The sequence below is a fragment of the Saccopteryx leptura genome, chromosome 3, assembly GCF_036850995.1.
Source record: "Saccopteryx leptura isolate mSacLep1 chromosome 3, mSacLep1_pri_phased_curated, whole genome shotgun sequence".
In the NCBI taxonomy this organism is placed as follows: Eukaryota; Metazoa; Chordata; class Mammalia; order Chiroptera; family Emballonuridae; genus Saccopteryx; species Saccopteryx leptura.
The window spans coordinates 88,248,785-88,268,413 of NC_089505.1; the positions used below are offsets into that span (position 1 = coordinate 88,248,785).

Consider the following 19,629-nt stretch of genomic DNA (forward strand, 5'->3'; position numbering starts at 1 on the left):
GCGGCGCCGGCGGCGGCTCGGCACGCGGCGGGCCCCGAGACTCCGCGGCCCGCGGGGCTGGATTAGTGGCTGCGGAAGGGTCCCGCGGGCGGCGGCGGCGGCAGCGGCATCAGCAGGTGAGCCCTGGTGTGCAGCCGGAAGACCTCAGAGCTCCCCGCTCGCGGGTCGTCCCGAGCCAGCCCTGCGCTCTGGGACCGCGGGCGGTCGGGCAGCGCGGGGCCGGAAACCGCGGGTCCCCGCAACTTTGTCCTTTAAGTTGCTCCCCCGTGCCGGGCCCAGACGTGCACGCCGACCCCGCGGAGCTGCGGGTGGCCAAGCCGGCGACCCCGAGCCGGCGTGTGAGCGCCGGGGCGGAGGCTCGCCTACCCGCATCCCACGGTCCGCTTCGCTGGATATTTGTTCCCTTTGTCCCCCCAGCACCTGTCCGGACCTCCCGTGAACGGGGACATCCGCGATTGCATGGAAGCTCTGGAGAGAAAAGTGCGTCCCGGTGGCCAGAGATGAGCGGCGGCCGGGGGCTGCTGGCCGGCCCTGCTCCCTATGGCACGGACCGACACGAGAAGTCCCTTTCTGTCGCCGGTGGCAAAGTGAGAAAGAAGCAGGCAACAGGTCGGGACTCTGCCAAGCGGAAGACGGACCCCTGTGAAGTTCTGGAAATGTCCAGCGGTAGGGCCCCTGACTCCGGGGGCACCGAACCTGGGGAACCTGGTGGACCACAGTCCGGCGGCCCGGAGGCCCCGGGGAAAGGCTCCGATGAGATGTGGAGCCAGAAATACCAACTTCAGAGCAAATACTTGGAGAGCAGCAACAGGTGAGACTCACCACCCGGGCCGTGTGTGCTTCTCGCTGAGCAGTAACAGAAGGCAAAGGAGGGTGTGAGTCTTGTCTTTTTTTTTTTTTTTTTTTTTTTTTTTTTTGAGGAAGCCTGGGGAAAGGTGAGGAAGGAACTTCAAATGAAATGCTTGAGACATTGCAGAAAGTTACCAGAGTACCAGAAGTAGATAAGAAGTGGTTAAGGAATTGAGCTGAGTTGAGCCCAGAGTGGCAGAGAGTGGAAAATGTTTGACCGTTACCAGTTTCTCTGGCTGTGATCTCTGCACCTGTTAAAAAAAAAAAAAAAAAAAGCGGATGTAAACCTGTGAGCTAAAAGCCCTGCTCCATGTCAGGCACTTCGAAAGTTGCTTGGCACGTAATACATTATTCAGTAAAAGTTGGCTGTTAACCGTATTTGAGAGTGTGAGTTTGTTTTTATCTTCCAGGGAACAGCAAGATCGAAGCAGGGTTTCCGAAGAACTGATAACGGTTGTCCAAGAAATGAAAAAATACTTCCCAGCCGAGAGACGCAACAAGCCAAGCACTCTAGATGCCCTCAACTATGCTCTCCGCTGTGTACACAGTGTGCAAGGTAAACAGGCTGGGGAGAAAACACAGTCACACAAGGACAGCCTTGCTCAGACACAGTGCCAGGCCAGGTGAGGTGTCAGTGTGTGCTTGTCCTCCCAGAAATGTTTTGGGATTTGTAGGGTCTTTTATGTAAGATGAACTAATCTATATCTGAGTCCACGAGGGTCATAGTTTTTCGAACTAGGAGCACCAGGAGAACTTAACCTGTGCAATAGCCCAGTAACTGGGCAGGGTTTTGCTGCTCTTTTGCAGGAGAGGAGAGGAGAGGAGAGTTCAGCAGAAGCACATTTTTTATTATTATTTTTTTTTAATTGAACACAAGTCACCATGGTCTTTCAATACTAGGGATTTTTTTTTTTTTTTTTAGATTTTATTTATTTATTTTAGAGAGAGGAGCAGAAAGCATCAACTCCTATATGTGCCTTGACTAGGCAAGTCCAGGGTTTTGAACCAGCGACCTCAGCGTTCCAGGTCAACACTTTACCCACTATGCCACCACAGGTCAGGTTGCAGAAGCACATTTTGAAGACCCTCTTGGAAGGTCATCTGTCAATATTAGAGAGGAAATAATACATCTGATTAAATGCACTTGACCTTTCTCTGCCACACACATGCTTTTAAAATGCACTGGTGATGGCCCTGGCCGGTTGGCTCAGCGGTAGAGCGTCGGCCTGGCGTGCGGGGGACCCGGGTTCGATTCCCGGCCAGGGCACACAGGAGAAGCGCCCATTTGCTTCTCCACCCCTCCCCCTCCTTCCTCTCTGTCTCTCTCTTCCCCTCCCGCAGCCAAGGCTCCATTGGAGCAGAGATGGCCCGGGCGCTGGGGATGGCTCCTTGGCCTCTGCCCCAGGCGCTAGAGTGGCTCTGGTCGCGGCAGAGCGACTCCCTGGAGGGGCAGAGCATCGCCCCCTGGTGGGCAGAGCGTCGCCCGATGGGCGTGCCGGGTGAATCCCGGTTGGGCGCATGCGGTAGTCTGTCTGTCTCTCCGTTTCCAGCTTCGGAAAATAAATAAATAAATAAATAAATAAAATGCACTGGTGATGTGTCAGGAAGTTACCAAATGGAAAAGGAACAGTTGCGAACACATTTTTTCCTTTTTTATCTCCAATGTTTCTTCTCAAGGGATTTCGTGGTTTCCTATGTGATACATAGTTCCTGAGTGTGGAGCAATGTTTCTGTCATTGCAGTGTGTGTGTTTGTGGGTGTGTGTGTGTGTGTCTGTAGAGGGGGAGTTGGTTTCAGTCCCCTTTTAGTATCTTCAGTGTTCTGTTTCTTGTGATCTAGAACATGCAGGATTCAAGAAATTTGAAATCTTAAGTTTGCACAACTATCAGTATTTTAGGCGAAAGAAGAAAATGATCTGGCTTTGAGGAAAACACTGAGGTGTCCTTGTCTGAGAAACAAGCCAGCTATAATAGTCGTAAAAGTGATTTCCTACAGATCCTGTTTTCACTGGACTACCTATGTATTTTCCTGTGTTTCTTAGCAAGCAGTGAGTTTTTCCAGATTCTCAGTCAAAACGGAGCACCTCAAGCAGATGTGACCACATACAGTCTTGAGGAGCTGGCCACTATTGCTTCAGAACACACTTCCAAAAACACAGTAAGAATTCACGAATTTTGCCATCTCAACCTGGGTGATTTTTTCCTAACAACTTTATCTAGATGCAGATTTTTTAAAAATCGTAACAGTTTCAGTGATCACAGTGTGAGGTAAACAATAGGAGAAAACTTCTAAAAAGACGTGGTGTAGTTTCTCCTGAACCCCGCCAGGGAGCAGGACTCAGCGCATGAGCAGTTTTTGCTTTGGTTCCGAGGTACCTCTGTCTTCTTAGCATCCCTGAGTCTTCTCTAACTAAGATAAAGAGGACACTGCGGAGTCATTTTCTGCATCTTATTCTAATCTCCGAATTGTTCATTTCTATTTATATCATTCTTAGTTCCAATACCTACTACTTCAAGTTGTAACAGCTGGATTTTATAGAACAGGTGAGTTGAGATGCTGTCATTTTTTATAAAATTTTGGAAGAGACATTTCGTATCTCTTTTTGAATCTCTTCATGTGGACAGAATAATTTCGCCTCATGTTTTGTTGCTATGATGGAGATTACTTAACTTTCTGTTGAGATCATGATATGATTATAACCTAAAGAGTTTATAATATTGGGACATGAGTTTTCCTGAAGGTCACAATAATATTGTTACTTCTGTGACTCACTGTTGTGGTCATTGGACTATAGGAGGTACTATTGAGATTTAAGAAAAACTGGTATGAGAAAACAGTTCCTCTTGAAGGTCTCCAGAGTGAAGCTTGAGAGGAAAACATAGGTCCACGCTGCTAGCAGTTAGAAACAGTGGTTGATTATAACGAAGTTAATATTTATGTCCAAGGGAACAAATCTGAGAAGTAATTCTTAGGTATTGAGCTTGGTTAAAGACAACATCTTGGAGGTGACACGTGAGCTTGATCTTGAAGCCTAGAATATGCTTCGGTAAAGAGAAGACGGTCCCTCCAGGTGTCAGGCAGTTTGCAGAGAAGGAGGAATCTGAAGTATGTGTGTAGGCACTGCAGCTGTGCTCACTCAGGGTAGAGGGAGCCACTACGGTTTTGGCCTAGAAATCAGACCTTTAGAGAGTAGCATGCAGGTTTTACAGTGACAGTTAAAATATGTGGGAGAGGTCTGTTGCCTTTGCAGGGTGTGTGTGTATGTTCTAAACTATTGTTCATGCTAGAAATCTTAGAAGAAATTTACCTGTCAGAGGATATTGCTAGTAAGTATCTCAACATTTGCATTTATTTTAAATGTTTTCCATAGGATACCTTTGTGGCCGTTTTTTCATTTCTGTCGGGAAGGTTGGTGCACATTTCTGAGCAGGCTACTTCCATCCTGAATTGTAAGAAGGATCTCTTAGAGTCCTCTCATTTTGTTGAACTGCTGGCCCCTCAAGATGTGAGGATGTTCTATATGCACACGACCCACGCTCAGCTGCCCCTCTGGAACCACCGGACCCATGGAGGTAATGGGACCCATGCTCACAAAGATCAGCTTCGTGCTTCTGGGACTAGCACAGAAATTAATTCATTATTTAGAACAGGCAAACGGTAGTTTTTCTTATCTATTTATTTATTTACCTATTTATTTATTTATTTTTTGAGAGAGAGGGACAGATAGGAACAGACAGACAGGAAGGGAGAGAGATGAGAAGCGTCAAGTCTTTGTTGTGGCTCCTTAGTTGTTCATTGATTGCTTTCTCATATGTGCCTTGATGGGGGGGCTACAGCAGAGTGAGTGACCCCTTGCTCAAACCAGCAACTCTGGGCTCAAGCCAGCGACCCTGCGCTCAAGCTGGTGACCTTGTGGGTTTGAACTTGAGTCATCCGTGTCCCAGTCCGATGCTCTATTCACTGTGCTACCACCTAGTCAGGCTCTTATCTCTTTATTTTAAAACAGCAGACGTGATGAAAATAACATTTTAAATGCCTCTAACACATAAAGGTTCAATAAGTTTGCTTTCATGTGGTCAAGTTAATTTCATAGGTTATATATCATAAAGTACAGTTTGATTGCCAGCATACTATGTAGCTGTCACCAAACAAAGGCGTGCATTTGAAAGTGGCACCAAGGTGATTTCATTTCCGTATAAATCGTCAGAAAATTCAGGATTTTTTGGAGCATCCTTGTCCTGCCTTAATTCCTCTGTGAGTTTATCTAAGCCTCGAAGTCCCTGTGTTAAGCCTGTAGCCTGTCTCATCCTCATTAACTCCTGATGCTCACTTGACCAGGTTGTTCTTTGATTTACTTCCCACAGACAGACTGTAAGAACTCGCTTCTGCTCTCAGAGCTCTGGGGCTCTACTGTCCACAGTTTATGAATTTTGGTAGTTTGATCATTGGTCTCTTTTAAAGTGGGTTTTTTAACTTACATACACTGTCCTTGGTCATTTAAAAGCCCATTTTCTGATTCTTCCCGTGATTCTTAAACATGCAGTCCTTAACCATGTCCAGTATTTTGGCTCTTTAGAAGTTTATCTATTTATGCTCCTTCACTGTATATTTTTTAAACTTCTCCTTGGTTTTACACATCTCCTTGGTCCCTGTGACTCAGGGCTCTCTGCTCCAGTGAACAAGTGTCCAAGAGCTATATTCAGGAGCTCCAACCAGAGGAAGTACAAATAAACACTGGGCAGAGGGCCATCCCACTAATGTGCCCTGTGATAGGCACTTGTAAACATATCTGAATTACCACCTCACCAATCAATAGATCAGTACAATTGTGAGACATGTGATTAATGGCACTGTCAATTGTCATAATATTCTGGACATTCATTTGCCGACACATGGCAGGAGTCCTAAAATGACCACATCATTTAACCCAGGAGCACGACTTTGTGGGATTTACCCAGAGAAAGGAAACAATGAAAGAAATGTGTCTCTCATACACCTAAACACTGCTGCAGGTCATCAAAATCTCAATTCTTGAGACATGTCCAGATTAATTACAGTGGAATAGAATGTTACCACCAAAACAATTGTGTTGAAGGATTATCACATCGACATTTGAAATCATGAGTTTGGGCAGTTACAGAAAAACAGAAGGGTCTATGGGACATAGTAAGGGAGGGAAAGACTAAATCAGACCCTCTCTCTGTCCCACCTGAGGGTTCCCTGTCAGCACAGGAGAGCCCTTGGAAAAACCCAGGGTGTGGCTAGATCTCAGTGATGGGGAAGAACCCTATTTTAATCAGAGTATCTCTCTCTCTCTGAAAAAATAGTTTCTCTTTCTGTGCGGTGATAGGGTGCCATTGTTTTCTGAGGAAGAGCTGCTCTTCAGAGTGTCCAAGGGGGGTGAGTAACAGTGTGTCTTTGTCTCCAGCAGAGTCCCAGTATGAATATGCGCCTGTAAAGTCCTTTTTCTGTAGGATTCGGTAAGTGCAGGGGGGGGGGGGGGGAGGGTGTCGTCAGCCTGCACTCCTGGTTTTATCTAGCACTTGCTCTGGTCCTTTTGTATTCACCAGGTCTGTTGTGGGTACGAAAGACCAGACTTGGTTCTTTTTTTTTTTTTTTTTTTTTGTATTTTTCTGAAGCTGGAAACGGGGAGAGACAGTCAGACAGACTCCTGCATGCGCCCGACCGGGATCCACCCCGCACGCCCACCAGGGGGCGATGCTCTGCCCCTCCAGGGCGTCACTCTGCCATGACCAGAGCCACTCGAGCGCCTGGGGCAGAGGCCAAGGAGCCATCCCCAGCGCCCGGGCCATCTTTGCTCCAATGGAGCCTTGGCTACGGGAGGGGAAGAGAGAGACAGAGAGGAAGGGGGGGGGGGTGGAGAAGCAAATAGGCGCTTCTCCTATGTGCCCTGGCCGGGAATTGAACCCGGGTCCCCCGCACGCCAGGTCGACGCTCTACCGCTGAGCCAACCGGCTAGGGCCCAGACTTGGTTCTTGCCACAAGACATGTGTTTTGACTGAGGGGGAAGAAACATTCTCATGAGAAAAGTAGACCATAATGCAGTAGGAAAATAATCAGAGAAATCATTCTTAATCCAGGGCTGTGAGAATCGCGGCTGTTAGGACGCTTTCAGATGACCATTGCTGGAGCTCTTTTGTTTTTGTTTGTTTTTTGTTGTTTGGTCGCATTTAAAATTAATTTTTGAGCCTGACCAGGCGGTGGCACAGTGGATAGAGCGTCCGACTGGGATGCGGAGGACACAGGTTCGAGACTCTGAGCTCGCCAGTTTGAGCGTGGGCTCATTTGGTTTGAGCCAAAGCTCACTAGCTTGGACCCAAGGTCCCTGGCTTGAGCAAGGGGTTACTCAGTCTGCTGTAGCCCCCCATGGTCAAGGCACATATGAGAAAGCAATCAATGAACAACTAAGGTGTCGCAATGAAAAACTAATGGTTGATGCTTCTCATCTCTCTCCGTTCCTGTCTGTCCCTATCTATCCCTCTCTCTCTCTGTCTCTATAAAAAAACAAAAAAACAAACAAACAAAACTTTAAAATTAATTTTTGAAATTTTGAATAACTTGAAAGAATGCAGGATTTAAAAGGTCCCGAGATAATAACTAGAGGAAAACAGACCAAAATTGTAATAGTCATTGATTTTTGGTAGGACTTTTTTAGTGATTTTTTTTTCCTTCTAAATTTACCGATATGTTCATTTACATTTATGGAATATTATTTTCACAATAAAATGTTGTAATGTCAGTGGCATTGGTCCATGAATCTGGGGTTCGTGGGAGAAATCCAGACTGGAAACTGATACAAGGTCATCAGCACATGAATGGCATTGAGAACTCTAGGACTTCCCAGCAGAAGCAGAAAAGTCAGGCTGAGAATATAGGGCGCAGATCAGGAGAAAGGTCATGGAGGGCCTGGTTCTATTTTCACACTCCTCGTAATTTTTTCTTTTTCTGAAGTGAGAAGTGGGGAGGCAGGCAGACAGATTCCCCACATATGCCCGACCAGGATCCACCCAGTATGCCCACCAGGAGGCGATGCTCTGCCCATCCGGCATGCCCCTTCGTTGCAACTGGAGCCATTCTAGCGCCTGAGGCAGAGGCCATGGAGCCTTCCTCAGCACCCAGGCCTACTTTGCTCCAGTGGAGCCCTGGCTGCAGGAGGGGAAGAGAGAAACACAGAGGAAGGAGAAGGGGAAGGGTGGAGAAGCAGATGGGCACTTCTCCTGTGTGCCCTGACCGGGAATTGAACCCTGGACTTCCACACGCTGGGCCGATGCTCTACCACTGAGCCAACCAGCCAGGGCCTCCCTGTAATTTAAGTCAGTTCTCTATAAAACCTCTTTCTCATTGCATAACGGGTGACTATAATTGCCCTTGGGTATTGAAAATGTAACAGTTCCCTTCTTTTTAAAATAAATGTTTAAACATTTAAATTAGTCTGTTGCTCTCAGAAGTGACCAGTAAAACGTTCTGCAGCCGTGTTTTGCGTTGGGTGGACCGGGTGCATCCGGATGGGTGCCCACTGTTTCTGTCGTTTGCAGCGGAGGTGAAGGCAGAGAGCAGGAGAAGCACTACTGCCCGGTGCGGGTTATCCCCTACTTGATTCACATCCGCAGCTCCGCAGGCCCGGCCCTGCCCCCAGAGCCCTGCTGCCTCACCCTGGCCGAGAAGGTGCACTCAGGTTATGAAGGTGAGTCATCGGTGTCTGCTGTCTGCCCCTCGGGTAAGAGCCCTGGTAGCCCGTTCCCTGCGGCGTGAGACAGACACACAGGGCCCCGGACTCCGTGGGTGCTTGTTGCGGGGTTTCCTGAAGTCCCTGTTTACTGACCTTGACGTCTTGTGCAGGCCTGTCCTTCTCGGGACAGCATGGCCTGAGGGTCCGAGCAGGGTCCCCTGATCCACTCTCTGATGGTGGCCATCCGGTGGTGTTTTGTTTCTGTCATGTGTGAAACGTGCATTGACACTGTTGCACAGCAAGGCCATCAGAATAAACTGATGTTTCTAAAGTGTTCTGAAGCCCCCGTGTCCTCCAGTGTGTAAATAGAAACGTTTTGGTTTGGTTTTCATATTCTGACAGCAGAACTTTGGGTAAGTTCACCTGTTCCACCAGAGGCAGCTCTCGTTCATGATCAGAAATGACAGTTCTGCTATAACATGGCACGTGCGTTTCTGAAAATGATTGTCCTGTGCAAAAAAAAAAAAATCACACAAAATGAAAACACAGGGCTTCTGGGAAAGAAGAAGTGAGGGCACAATGCTTAGACTTCACCACATGTGAAGAATGAGATAGGAATCTGTAAAAACAACAGTTTTAAACATTAAATGATGGAAAAAATGAAATTGGTGCAGCCACAATGGAAAACAGTATGGAAGTTCCTCAAAAAATTAAAAATAGAACTACCATATAACCCAGCAGTTTCATTTCTGGGTATATATCTAAAGAAACCTAAAACATTAATTAAAAAAAAAAAATATATATATATATATCCACTTCTGTGTTAACTGTAGCATTGTTTAAAATAGCCAAGATATAGAAGCAGCCTACGGTAAGTGTCCATCAACAGACAATTGGGTAAAGAAGATGTGAGAGAGAGAGAGAGGGAGAGAGAGAAAATCTCCATACGATGGACTACTACTCAGCCATAAAAAAGTATAAAATCGTACCATCTGCAACAACATGGATGAACCTAGAGGGTATTACACTAAGTGAGATAACACAGGCAGAGAAAGGAATGCCATATGATCTCACTTACATGTGGAATCTAAAGGACAGGATAAATGAACAAAATAGAAACATTCAAATACAGAGACTAAACAGGGTAACCAGATGGGAGGGGAATAGGGGAATGGTTGTTAAAGGTGACGGTATTAAAAAGTATAAATTGGCAGTCTCAAAATAGTCACCAAGGATGTAAAGTATAGCTTAGAAAATAGTCAAAATATTGTAATAACTATGTATGCGTGCTATCAGGTGGGTAGGTACTAGAATTATTGGGAATCACTGTAAATTATATAGTTGTCTAATCGCTGTTGTGTACAACTAATACAAAATAATATTTAATGTCAACTGTAATGGAAAAATAAAATTTTTTTAAAAGTGAAAGAAAAAAATGCACAGACAATACAGTAAACAGGGCTTCTTTCCTTGGAAAAGCCCTAGTTTGCTTGTGGGTGGGTCTGTTGGAATAAGTGGAGGGGTATGAAGAAGGTTGTCTGAAACAAGACAACTGATGTTCCCACATCAGGTGGACAGGCTTGTCCCGTCACACATGGTGCACTGAGGAAGTGGGCAGGTGTTTGAGGTGTGTACATGTTTTTGTGTATTCCTAAGTGACTATTCAGTTAGATACTTTCTGCATTCACCTCATGTTTCTTGCAAATGAAATCTTGTGTAAGTGATTCATTCAGAATTAGCATTATAGTCAAATGATTCCCCTCGTGTGTTAATCACAACATTTTCAAAGCAAGCTATGGCAGAACTGACCATATCAATTTTATTACACAAATTTAAGATGTTTATGTCATACGGGCATTTCAAATTCTATGTGCTTAGTTATGTACAACCACTAAATCTACCTATAAACAGTGTGGTCCTGAACTTTAAGGTACTCCAGCTCTGACTGTTAGATTGTTTATATAATAAGGTAGTGTACACAGACTTTCTCTGTTTAAAATTAACTTTGGTAGGCATGACGTTTTGACCTAATTAAAATTTGGTCATGAAAATTATCATCATCTAGCTGTACCTTTGCTCAGAGTCCAGGTCCCTGAGTGATGTTTTACCATTTCATTTAGAAATTTTGTTAAGTGGTTTGTAAGTGGGTGGTTAATTAGACACTTGCCTTTAAATGGGTCTCTGTTTTTCCTAGCTCCTCGAATCCCCGTGGATAAAAGAATTTTTACCACAACACACACTCCAGGATGCGTTTTTCTTGAAATAGATGAACGGTGAGTACTTTCTTAAGTCTAAAAGAGATTCACTTCTGAAAAATAAATACAAACATGAAAAAGTGTAGGTATGTCGACATACTTTTACACTGCCTGTCTTCTGCCTACCCATTATGGATGTGACCTTTGTTCGTTTGAAATTATGTTGCCTAAATTTTTAATGTAAACATCTTGCCTGTTACACTCAAGATTTACAAGTTACATTTGACTTCACAGCACTCTGCTGTAGCTAAGTCAGGAGAGAGTGTTTGTTTATACAAGAGGACAAAAAACCTGGGGGCTGGTTTGCGGAGACCAGGTGTGCTGTGTGAACCACAGTCCAGGTGGGGCCCCCGACCACCTATTCCGGGGTTCTTTCCTCTGGACAGGAGCTTCCCAAACTAGTTTGTGAATTTGTTTTTCTTCCCATCTTGAGGGAGTGGGGGAAAGAAAAGGACAGATTTTATTTGTGTGTATGAAATTAAACTTATTTAATGTAAAGAACTGTTTTGAACTTATATCCTCCCTACTGTTTTAAATGTCTAAATCTTTTTTACTTAAAGAATAGTGATAATGAATAGGAGTTGTTTATTGTTGTTTTTTCATGTCTTTATTTGGAAAAGTAAAACATTTTTATCTCCTGATCAGTACCTTTCATTTTCCCCCAATTAAAAAAAAATTTTTTTTTAATTTAATTGATTTGAGGGGTGTGGGTGGAAGGGTGGGAGGGGAGAGAGAGAGAGAGAGAAAGAAAGGAAAGGAGGGGAGGGAGGGAGAGAGAAGCTGATATCAACTCCTTTGTCCACACAGTTGTGTGCTTCCTGTAGGTGCCTGACTGTTTGACCTCATGACCTCGGGTGCACGGGGAGGGCGCTTCATCCCCTGAGCCACCCGGCCAGGACCTTAAAATATTTCTTATTCATGAAATCTCAGAGTCTAGGAAACAAATACCGTACCACACACGAGTGTAAAGCAGAAACACCAAAACTTGGGACAGTTACAATATATTAATGTTGAGTCTTTGAAAATCTTCACATATGAAAGTGGGTTGATTTTGTGAGTTTCCCTGCAATAAATAGTGAACAATGGGATACTTTGTATCATGTGGAAGAAGTAAGGTAGTGTGGGACCAAGGATATTCTGAAAACAGCTTACATTTTGTTAGGTTAGACCATGTGTGTGAATTTGCACACACAGAGAGTATTTGTGGGATCAATTCTTTCCAAGTCCTCCTGAGTGTCTGGTCACAACTGCTCCCTGCGAACCTTGATCCCACATGTGACTTGTTGTGTACTGGTTGTCTAGTGGGTGTGACCTTTCGCAGGACATTGTATGATTTTCATCACACTGTACAAATTTGGAGGGTGCTTTACTCATTTAACGTAATAAACATTTTTTTCTTTGTTATGATATGGTCTTGGTATACATTTTAAGTGGCAGCAAAATGGAAGACACTGGGGACCTCTGAACAACTTGTTAAAAAATCACAGATTCCTGGCTCTGGCCAGTTGGCTCAGTGGTAGAGCATTGGCCTGGAGTGCAAAGTCCTGGGTTCGATTCCCAGCCAGGGCACACAGGAGAAGCGCCCATCTGCTTCTCCACCCCTCCCCCTCTCCTTCCTCTCTGTCTCTCTCTTCCCCTCCCGCAGTGAGGCTCCATTGGAGCAAAGATGGCCTGGGCACTGGGGATGGCTCCTTGGCCTCTGCCCCAGGCGCTAGAGTGGCTCTGGTCGCGGCAGAGCGACGCCCCGGAGGAGCAGAGCATCACCCCCTGGTGGGCAGAGCGTTGCCCCCTGGTGGGTGTGCTGGGTGGATCCAGGTCGGGCGCATGCGGGAGTCTGTCTGATTATCTCTCCCCGTTTCCAGCTTCAGAAAAATACACACACACACACACACACACACAAAAAAAAATCACAGATTCCTAGTCTTAGCCCAGAAATGCTGGTCTGTTAGCCTAAGGTGAGCCTGTGAGTCTGTATTGTGTCAGGTTCCTGAGATGATTTTGATGGAGCAAGTCAATGACCACCATCTTAGATTATGTGCCTAGTTCCCCACAGTATTTGTGTTCCTTTTCTTCATATTTAAAATTAGGTGAAGAAGTATGTTTTTTTTTGTTTTTTTTGTTTTTTTGTATTTCTCTGAAGCTGGAAACGGGGAGAGACAGACAGAGTCCCGCATGCGCCCGACCGGGATCCACCGGCACGCCCACCAGGGGCGACGGTCTGCCCACCAAGGGGCGATGCTCTGCCCCTCTGGGGCATCGCTCCCGCGACCAGAGCCACTCTAGCGCCTGGGGCAGAGACCAAGGAGCCATCCCCAGCGCCCGGGCCATCTTTGCTCCAATGGAGCCTTGGCTGCAGGAGGGGAAGAGAGAGACAGAGAGGAAGGAGGGGGAAGGAGGGGGGTGGAGAAGCAAATCGGCGCTTCTCCTATGTGCCCTGGCCGGGAATTGAACCCGGGTCTCCCGCACACCAGGCCGATGCTCTACCGCTGAGCCAACCGGCCAGGGCCTGAAGAAGTATGTTTTTAAAGAATGTGGGGTCTGGCCCTGGCCACTTGGTTCAGTGGTAGAGCATTGGCCTGGCATGTGGATGTCCCTGGTTCAATTCCCGGCCAGGGCACACAGAAGAAGCAACCATCTGCTTCTCCACCCCTCCCCCTCTTACTTCTTTCTCTCTGTCTCTCTCTCTTCCCCTCCTGCAGCCATGGCTCGAATGAGCAAGTTGGCCCGGGCGCTGAGGTTGGCTCCATGGCCTCCATCTCAGGTGCTAAAAAAATGGCTCATTGCTGAGCAATGGAGCAATGCTCCAGATGGGCAGAGCATCACCCCCTAGTGGCCTTGCCAGGTGGATCCCAGTTGGGCGCATGCGGGAGTCTGTCTCTCTGCCTCCCCCTCCTCTCACTGAATTAAAAAATGAATGAATGAATGAATGAATAGAATGTGGGGTCTGAAAACTACTCACTGCATGTAACCATCGCCTGCTGTGTCTGTGCAGAGCTGTGCCTTTGTTGGGTTACCTCCCTCAGGACCTGGTTGGAACATCCATCCTGACTTACCTGCACCCAGAAGACCGTTCTCTGATGGTCGCCATTCACCAGAAAGGTACGCACCACTTCTCTCTGGGATGAGATTGTTTTTTCCATCATCGATGTGGTTTTTATTTCACCTCTTGTTAGAGCTTAATCTTTAACCAAGTAAGCAACATACTGATACTGCTAAAACATATTTTCCTACTTTGACATTCTAAAAAAATGCATAAATAAATGCCTAAAAGTAACATTTGTAATGATTGTGTTAAATTCTTATTTGTCTTACTATTCTGTGTAGTGTTGAAGTATGTGGGCCACCCTCCCTTTGAACACTCACCCATCAGATTTTGCACTCAGAATGGCGATTATGTTATCCTGGACTCCAGCTGGTCCAGCTTTGTGAACCCCTGGAGCCGGAAGGTCTCTTTCATCATGGGTCGGCATAAAGTTCGAACGTAAGTCCACTGGTTTTTACATTTTCTAAAAAATTTTTTTTTACCAAATATCCCCTCATCTACTTACTCCCCTTTGAATCAGTTAACACATGAACTAAAGGAAACATTTTTTTCCCATGCCTTTGGAAGGCAGTTTAGCAGTGTGTACCAAAGACCTTAAAAGATTTCTCTCTTTACCTGATGGCTCCTCCCGGGGCTGTTCTAAAACTCTAAACAGCTAAATAAAGAAAAGACCTATTTTGCAATGTAATTTAGCATTAATGGCAGACTTAGAGTAGCTTAAATGTCCATTATTAACTAAGCTGGAGTATTTGCTTGACATGTTGTTATATTAGTCAATAAGAATTTTTACAGAGGTTATGTAGCATGGGAAGTTCATATATTAGGTGTAAAAAGCGGCATACAAAATTATACCATATGATTATAACTGTCTAAAACATAAACACTATGAACTGTGAAAAAGAAGATTAGGAGGAAATGAAATATAAATTTTGTGTGTAGGGTAGTAGAATTATGGATTTTTTCTTTTGCCTTTTCAGAATTTTAAAGTTCTCTTTAGTAAGCATATAAAAGTTTTTATGTCCAACTTCTGCTGTCAGATTCCACTTATTTGTGTCTGTTTTATTAAACCTTTAGTTTTAAAAATTAAATATTGTTCAATATTTCCCGGCCAATGTGCTGACTCGAGCCTGTTAATTGCTGCTACCTGTTCATGTAGCAGAGTCTGTGAGATGGACCTAGGCGCCTGGCCCACTGCAGTTGTCCCTAAAACCTTCTAGTGGCTTGACTTCTTGAGCTGTTTAAAATTGACTTGTAGGTTCCCCCACTGGGCTGTAGGTTTCCCTTTGACTTTTTCTGTTAAGCATGGCAATTGTACTTTTCACTATTATGCTGAGAATGAGATGTCTTTCGTATTTCGTTACACACCTGTGTGCACACAAACACAAGACTGAGAATAGCCAGTCGACCATCGGACCCCGTCTTACACGGCAGTAGAGCATGCCCCGCCTAGGTGCAGACAGGTTTGCAGGTTGCTCTGGCCTCCTTGTGCTCCGGCCTGGCCTCGGAGCCGGTCTGGAACCTCGGTGGAGGACATAGGCTCCTTGCTGCCTCACTCACAGGATGGACACGAGCCGGAAACTAACCTAACATGACTGCCAAGCAGGTGCTGTTCTTGCTGGTGAGCAAACAGAATCAGAGGCTTGCTTAGTGTGGGATCTGGACGAGGGAAGATGAGACGTCCCCCTGGGTGTCTGTCTGTTGGTCCGTGTGCCCTCCACAGTCAGTGCTAGAGACTCATCCTGGGTTTCCCCACTGTCCTTGCAGTTCTTTGATTGACTTTGTGTGAAATTAACTGACATGTTAGGATTTACAATGCTTTTACCATATTAAATTATCATACCAGTATTATTTACATCTCAAGGTCCAGGATAATGTGAGAGAAAGAACTCAGAGTCTAGTATATATCAATCTCTGGTAAAATAATTACCCGTTATATTTACAAAATTATTGTAATGCATGTATTCCTTAAATGAGTATCTGTGGGTCACCTGCTGTGTCAGTCCCTGCGCTAGGCCCCAGGAATGACACCGCAGGCACTTGTGTGACCATCACAAAACCCCCAGTGCAGTAGAGAGGCGTTCCCTAGAGAGGGCCAGCGGGGTTTTGGAATGTGTGGCAGTTGAAGTGGGAGGGCAACAATGAGAGTGTTTAACGGGACCCCCACCATCTCCCTGGGGGTCCCTCCCAGCAGCTCTGTGGGCAGGGAGGTCAGGGGCCGTTAGCACTCATTTCACAGAAGAGTCCATAATCGGTGAAGTCGTTTCTTTCCCAGGACCACCCAGGGGACGCCTCGGAGGGCCCCCTCCCAGCCCCAGTCCCGCCCTCGCATCAGCCACCTTGGCCACGTTCCAGTGAGAGCTGTGTCTCTGTCACCTTTGAATTATCTAATTACTGATGAAAGAGACAATTTAAGTCTTGTAGAAAGTTTCACAGATAAGAACATCTAAATCTCATACCACAGAACAGTCTGTTCTGTTTCCATTTCAGAATTTCACTTTAAAAATCAAACCCAGTCGGGCGCATGCGGGAGTCTGTCTGACTGTCTCTCCCTGTTTCCAGCTTCAGAAAAATACAAAAAAAAAAAAAAAAATCAAACCCAGACATCTCGGGGAGACAGCCGGGCTCGTAGTGCCAGTATGTGTGAGTCATGAGTCAGAGGCACTCTGTTCCCGACTGGCCTCCGTTACGTTCACTCTGCTCTGTGCTGGGCACTGTTGTCTGTCCTGGGGGGATTGGCACAATGGTCAGCAGAGCCTGACCCGGCAGAGCCCATGTGGGAGTGGGAGTGGGGGGAAGGCAGGTGACAGACCAGGTTGTCAGATCAAAAGTCTGGTGTGCCAGACGGTGTGTTCAAGTGCAGTTTGTCACTTATGTTTGACGTGTGCACCATGCCGTGCCCATAGATACTGTCCCCTCCCATGGGCTAAGAGCAGAGGGACTTAATGACAAGAGATGCACTCTCCAGAGGTAGAGCTCTTCCTCACTCCTTTCTAACACTGCTGGCATCCTGTGGTGTCTTGATAATTTCTGTCCTTGGGGAAGCGTGTCAGTTTGTAGGGGATGAGCTGCGTGTTGAAGTGACAGAATCCCCCGGACGACATCAGGGAAGCACTGGCCTTTGGAGTCAGACTCTGATTCTGCTGCTGCCAGTGCCGTGAGCTCTGACGGGCTGATTTCCGCGTCATGGGCTCTGGGGACTCGGGAGATGATGGATCTGGTCCCATTCACCTCACTCATGGGACTGGCTTTACTGAGACACAGAGAGGCGGGCCAGGGTAGGGGCACAGTATGGTCCCTTCCTGCCTGCCTGCTTAGACCTCACCAGGTAGGTGACCTGCAGCACGTTTCTGACTCGAGTGAAGAAGGGAACCCTCGGTAGAGCACCTGGAACGGTGCCTCACACGTCACAGTGTTTAGAAAATGCTAGTCTTCCCTGTGCATTGGAGAGCTGGCTGAGTTCTTGTCCTTATGTGGGCACATTGCCCCTCACTGTATTCGGTGGCAACTCTGAAACACTCTAGAATTTGAGTGTAAATAAGACTAGAAGGGATGGTGACAGCCATATTTCCACCACTAGGTTTTGTCACAAAATTGTCTTCATTGCTTAAGGTATCAGATGCTTTAAACATTAAATGTTGTTTGGCAGACTTGGGCTTTTAAAATTCCTATAGCAGGTGGTTCAGTTAATGTTAAATTTGGAGACCAGTAGTTGATGGTATTTCAGTAGCTAAGGAGGTCACTTGTCACGAACTTGAGACCTGTACAAACAATGCTGAGACAGCTATCGAAAGATGACAACCGGCCCTGGCCGGTTGGCTCAGCGGTAGAGCGTCGGCCTAGCGTGCGGAGGACCCAGGTTCGATTCCTGGCCAGGGCACACAGGAGAAGCGCCCATTTGCTTCTCCACCCCTCCGCCGCGCCTTCCTCTCTGTCTCTCTCTTCCCCTCCCGCAGCCAAGGCTCCATTGGAGCAAAGATGGCCCGGGCACTGGGGATGGCTCTGTGGCCTCTGCCTCAGGTGCTAGAGTGGCTCTGGTAGCAACATGGCGACGCCCAGGATGGGCAGAGCATCGCCCCCTGGTGGGCAGAGCGTGGCCCCATGGTGGGCGTGCCGGGTGGATCCCGGTCGGGCGCATGCGGGAGTCTGTCTGACTGTCTCTCCCTGTTTCCAGCTTCAGAAAAAATGGAAAAAAAAAAAAAAAAGAAAAGAAAGATGACAACCTCAGAGGCTACACAGCCTAACATCTCATTTATTTATCAGTATTTTCTTGGCCTCCGTGGTTAGAATTTTAGCTTCATATTTTTTATACTTGGAGTCAAACAGTTGCTTTGTAAAAAGCATAAATTTATCATTTGAATATTAAAGATCACTTTAGACTTCATTGTAAATGAATTTTGAATTGCTTCACTCAACCTTTCACATGGTATTTTGTAGGAGTCCACTGAACGAGGATGTTTTTGCTACCAGAATAAAAAAGACAAACAATAATGACAAAGACATAACAGAATTACAAGAACAAATTCACAAACTTCTGTTACAGGTAAAATGGGAGATTTTTAAAAACCAAACAGAAAATCCCCATACTCTTAAAAATAAACTGCAAAGAGAGTGAAGTCCTTACTCTCTACATTCCAGAAATTTTTCTCTTTCTCTTTCTTGTTTTTAAATTTTATTATTTTTTTTCCTTTTCCATGTTAAATACACAGAACATTTTGTAACTCATTTTAAGATGACAAAACTGAGTCACATTAAGGAGTAAGACAGAGAAAGTATGTCTAAATGAGAGGGTTCTTGTATTCCAAGCACTACCATATCCTTAAACCTCTGGGTTTTAACTTTGGTACTTTTTAGAATAATTCTAGTTTTAAAGGCTGGGGAGAGGTCTGGCTGGCAAAAGTAGGAAAAGCTGCTTCTTGAAAATGAATACCCAGCCTAACCTGCGGTGGCGCAGTGGATAAAAAGTCAACCTAGAATGCTGAGGTCACCAGTTTGAAACCCCAGACTTGCCTGGTGACGGCACACATGGGAGTTGATGCTTCCTGCTCCTCCTCCCTTCCATCTCTCTCTCTCTCTCTCTTTCTCTCTCATCTCTCTAAAATGAATTAGAAAAATCTGAGAAAAAAAGAAAAACCAATACCAAAAATGATTTCAAGTAGAGATTCAGTCAGTAAACTTGGCACGTGTACACCTAGGGTGTCCCGGGCTCACTCACAAAACCTCCAGGGTTCGTGAAACCCCTCTGGGTTCTTGGGGAAAGCTGTTATATCTGTTTAATTTCTTGTGTCTAGTCTAAACTCAGCATAAAGTTATTTTCATATTTTGGTAAGGTACCGTATTTCCCCAAGTATAAGACACTCCCATGTATAAGACTCACCTTAATTTTGGAACCCGAAATTAGAAAAAAAATGTATTACATAAAGTTATTGAGCTCAAATATTATTCATCATAAAATTCATACAATTCCTCATCTGTGCGAAAAAGCGGGAAATGTAAGTTAAAAAAAAACGTACAACTACTGTTTTTAGACCCCAAATTTTTCAGGAAAGGGTGCATCTTATATATGAGAAAATATGGTGTACACTGGCTTTAAATTTTTTTTTTTGTTCCAGAAATGCCCATTTAGACTAGAAAGCTAGACCCTGCCCTTGAAATTACTGAAATGAGAGAGGAACATCTCTCATGTCAGCATCAGGGTTAAATGCATCAACCCCCAGACACCTGATTTAATCTCAGACATATTAGCTGTTCTCTCCCGGTGGCTTCAGGGACGCTGAGCGGGTGCTGCTACCCCC

The 19,629-nt window shown here is 45.7% G+C and overlaps 1 protein-coding gene across 6 annotated transcripts in view; it reads left to right on the forward strand.

The window, feature by feature from the left end:
* PER3 (period circadian regulator 3) overlaps positions 1–19,629 on the forward strand; it is a 53,173-nt gene continuing 33,544 nt past the window's right edge. For 2 of the 6 annotated variants that reach the window (XM_066374930.1, XM_066374932.1), the window contains exons 1-11: positions 1–116; positions 418–811; positions 1,260–1,405; positions 2,891–3,006; positions 4,220–4,421; positions 6,278–6,329; positions 8,406–8,554; positions 10,734–10,812; positions 13,787–13,893; positions 14,119–14,275; positions 18,272–18,377. In XM_066374930.1, the coding sequence (XP_066231027.1) occupies positions 501–811; positions 1,260–1,405; positions 2,891–3,006; positions 4,220–4,421; positions 6,278–6,329; positions 8,406–8,554; positions 10,734–10,812; positions 13,787–13,893; positions 14,119–14,275; positions 18,272–18,377 (1,425 nt within the window). In that variant the 5' untranslated portion in view covers positions 1–116; positions 418–500. Of the gene's footprint in view, positions 117–417; positions 812–1,259; positions 1,406–2,890; positions 3,007–3,343; positions 3,393–4,219; positions 4,422–6,277; positions 6,330–8,405; positions 8,555–10,733; positions 10,813–13,786; positions 13,894–14,118; positions 14,276–18,271; positions 18,378–19,629 lie in introns of those variants that run through there. The other 4 variants (XM_066374931.1, XM_066374934.1, XM_066374936.1 and 1 more) reach the window with 4 other exon arrangements.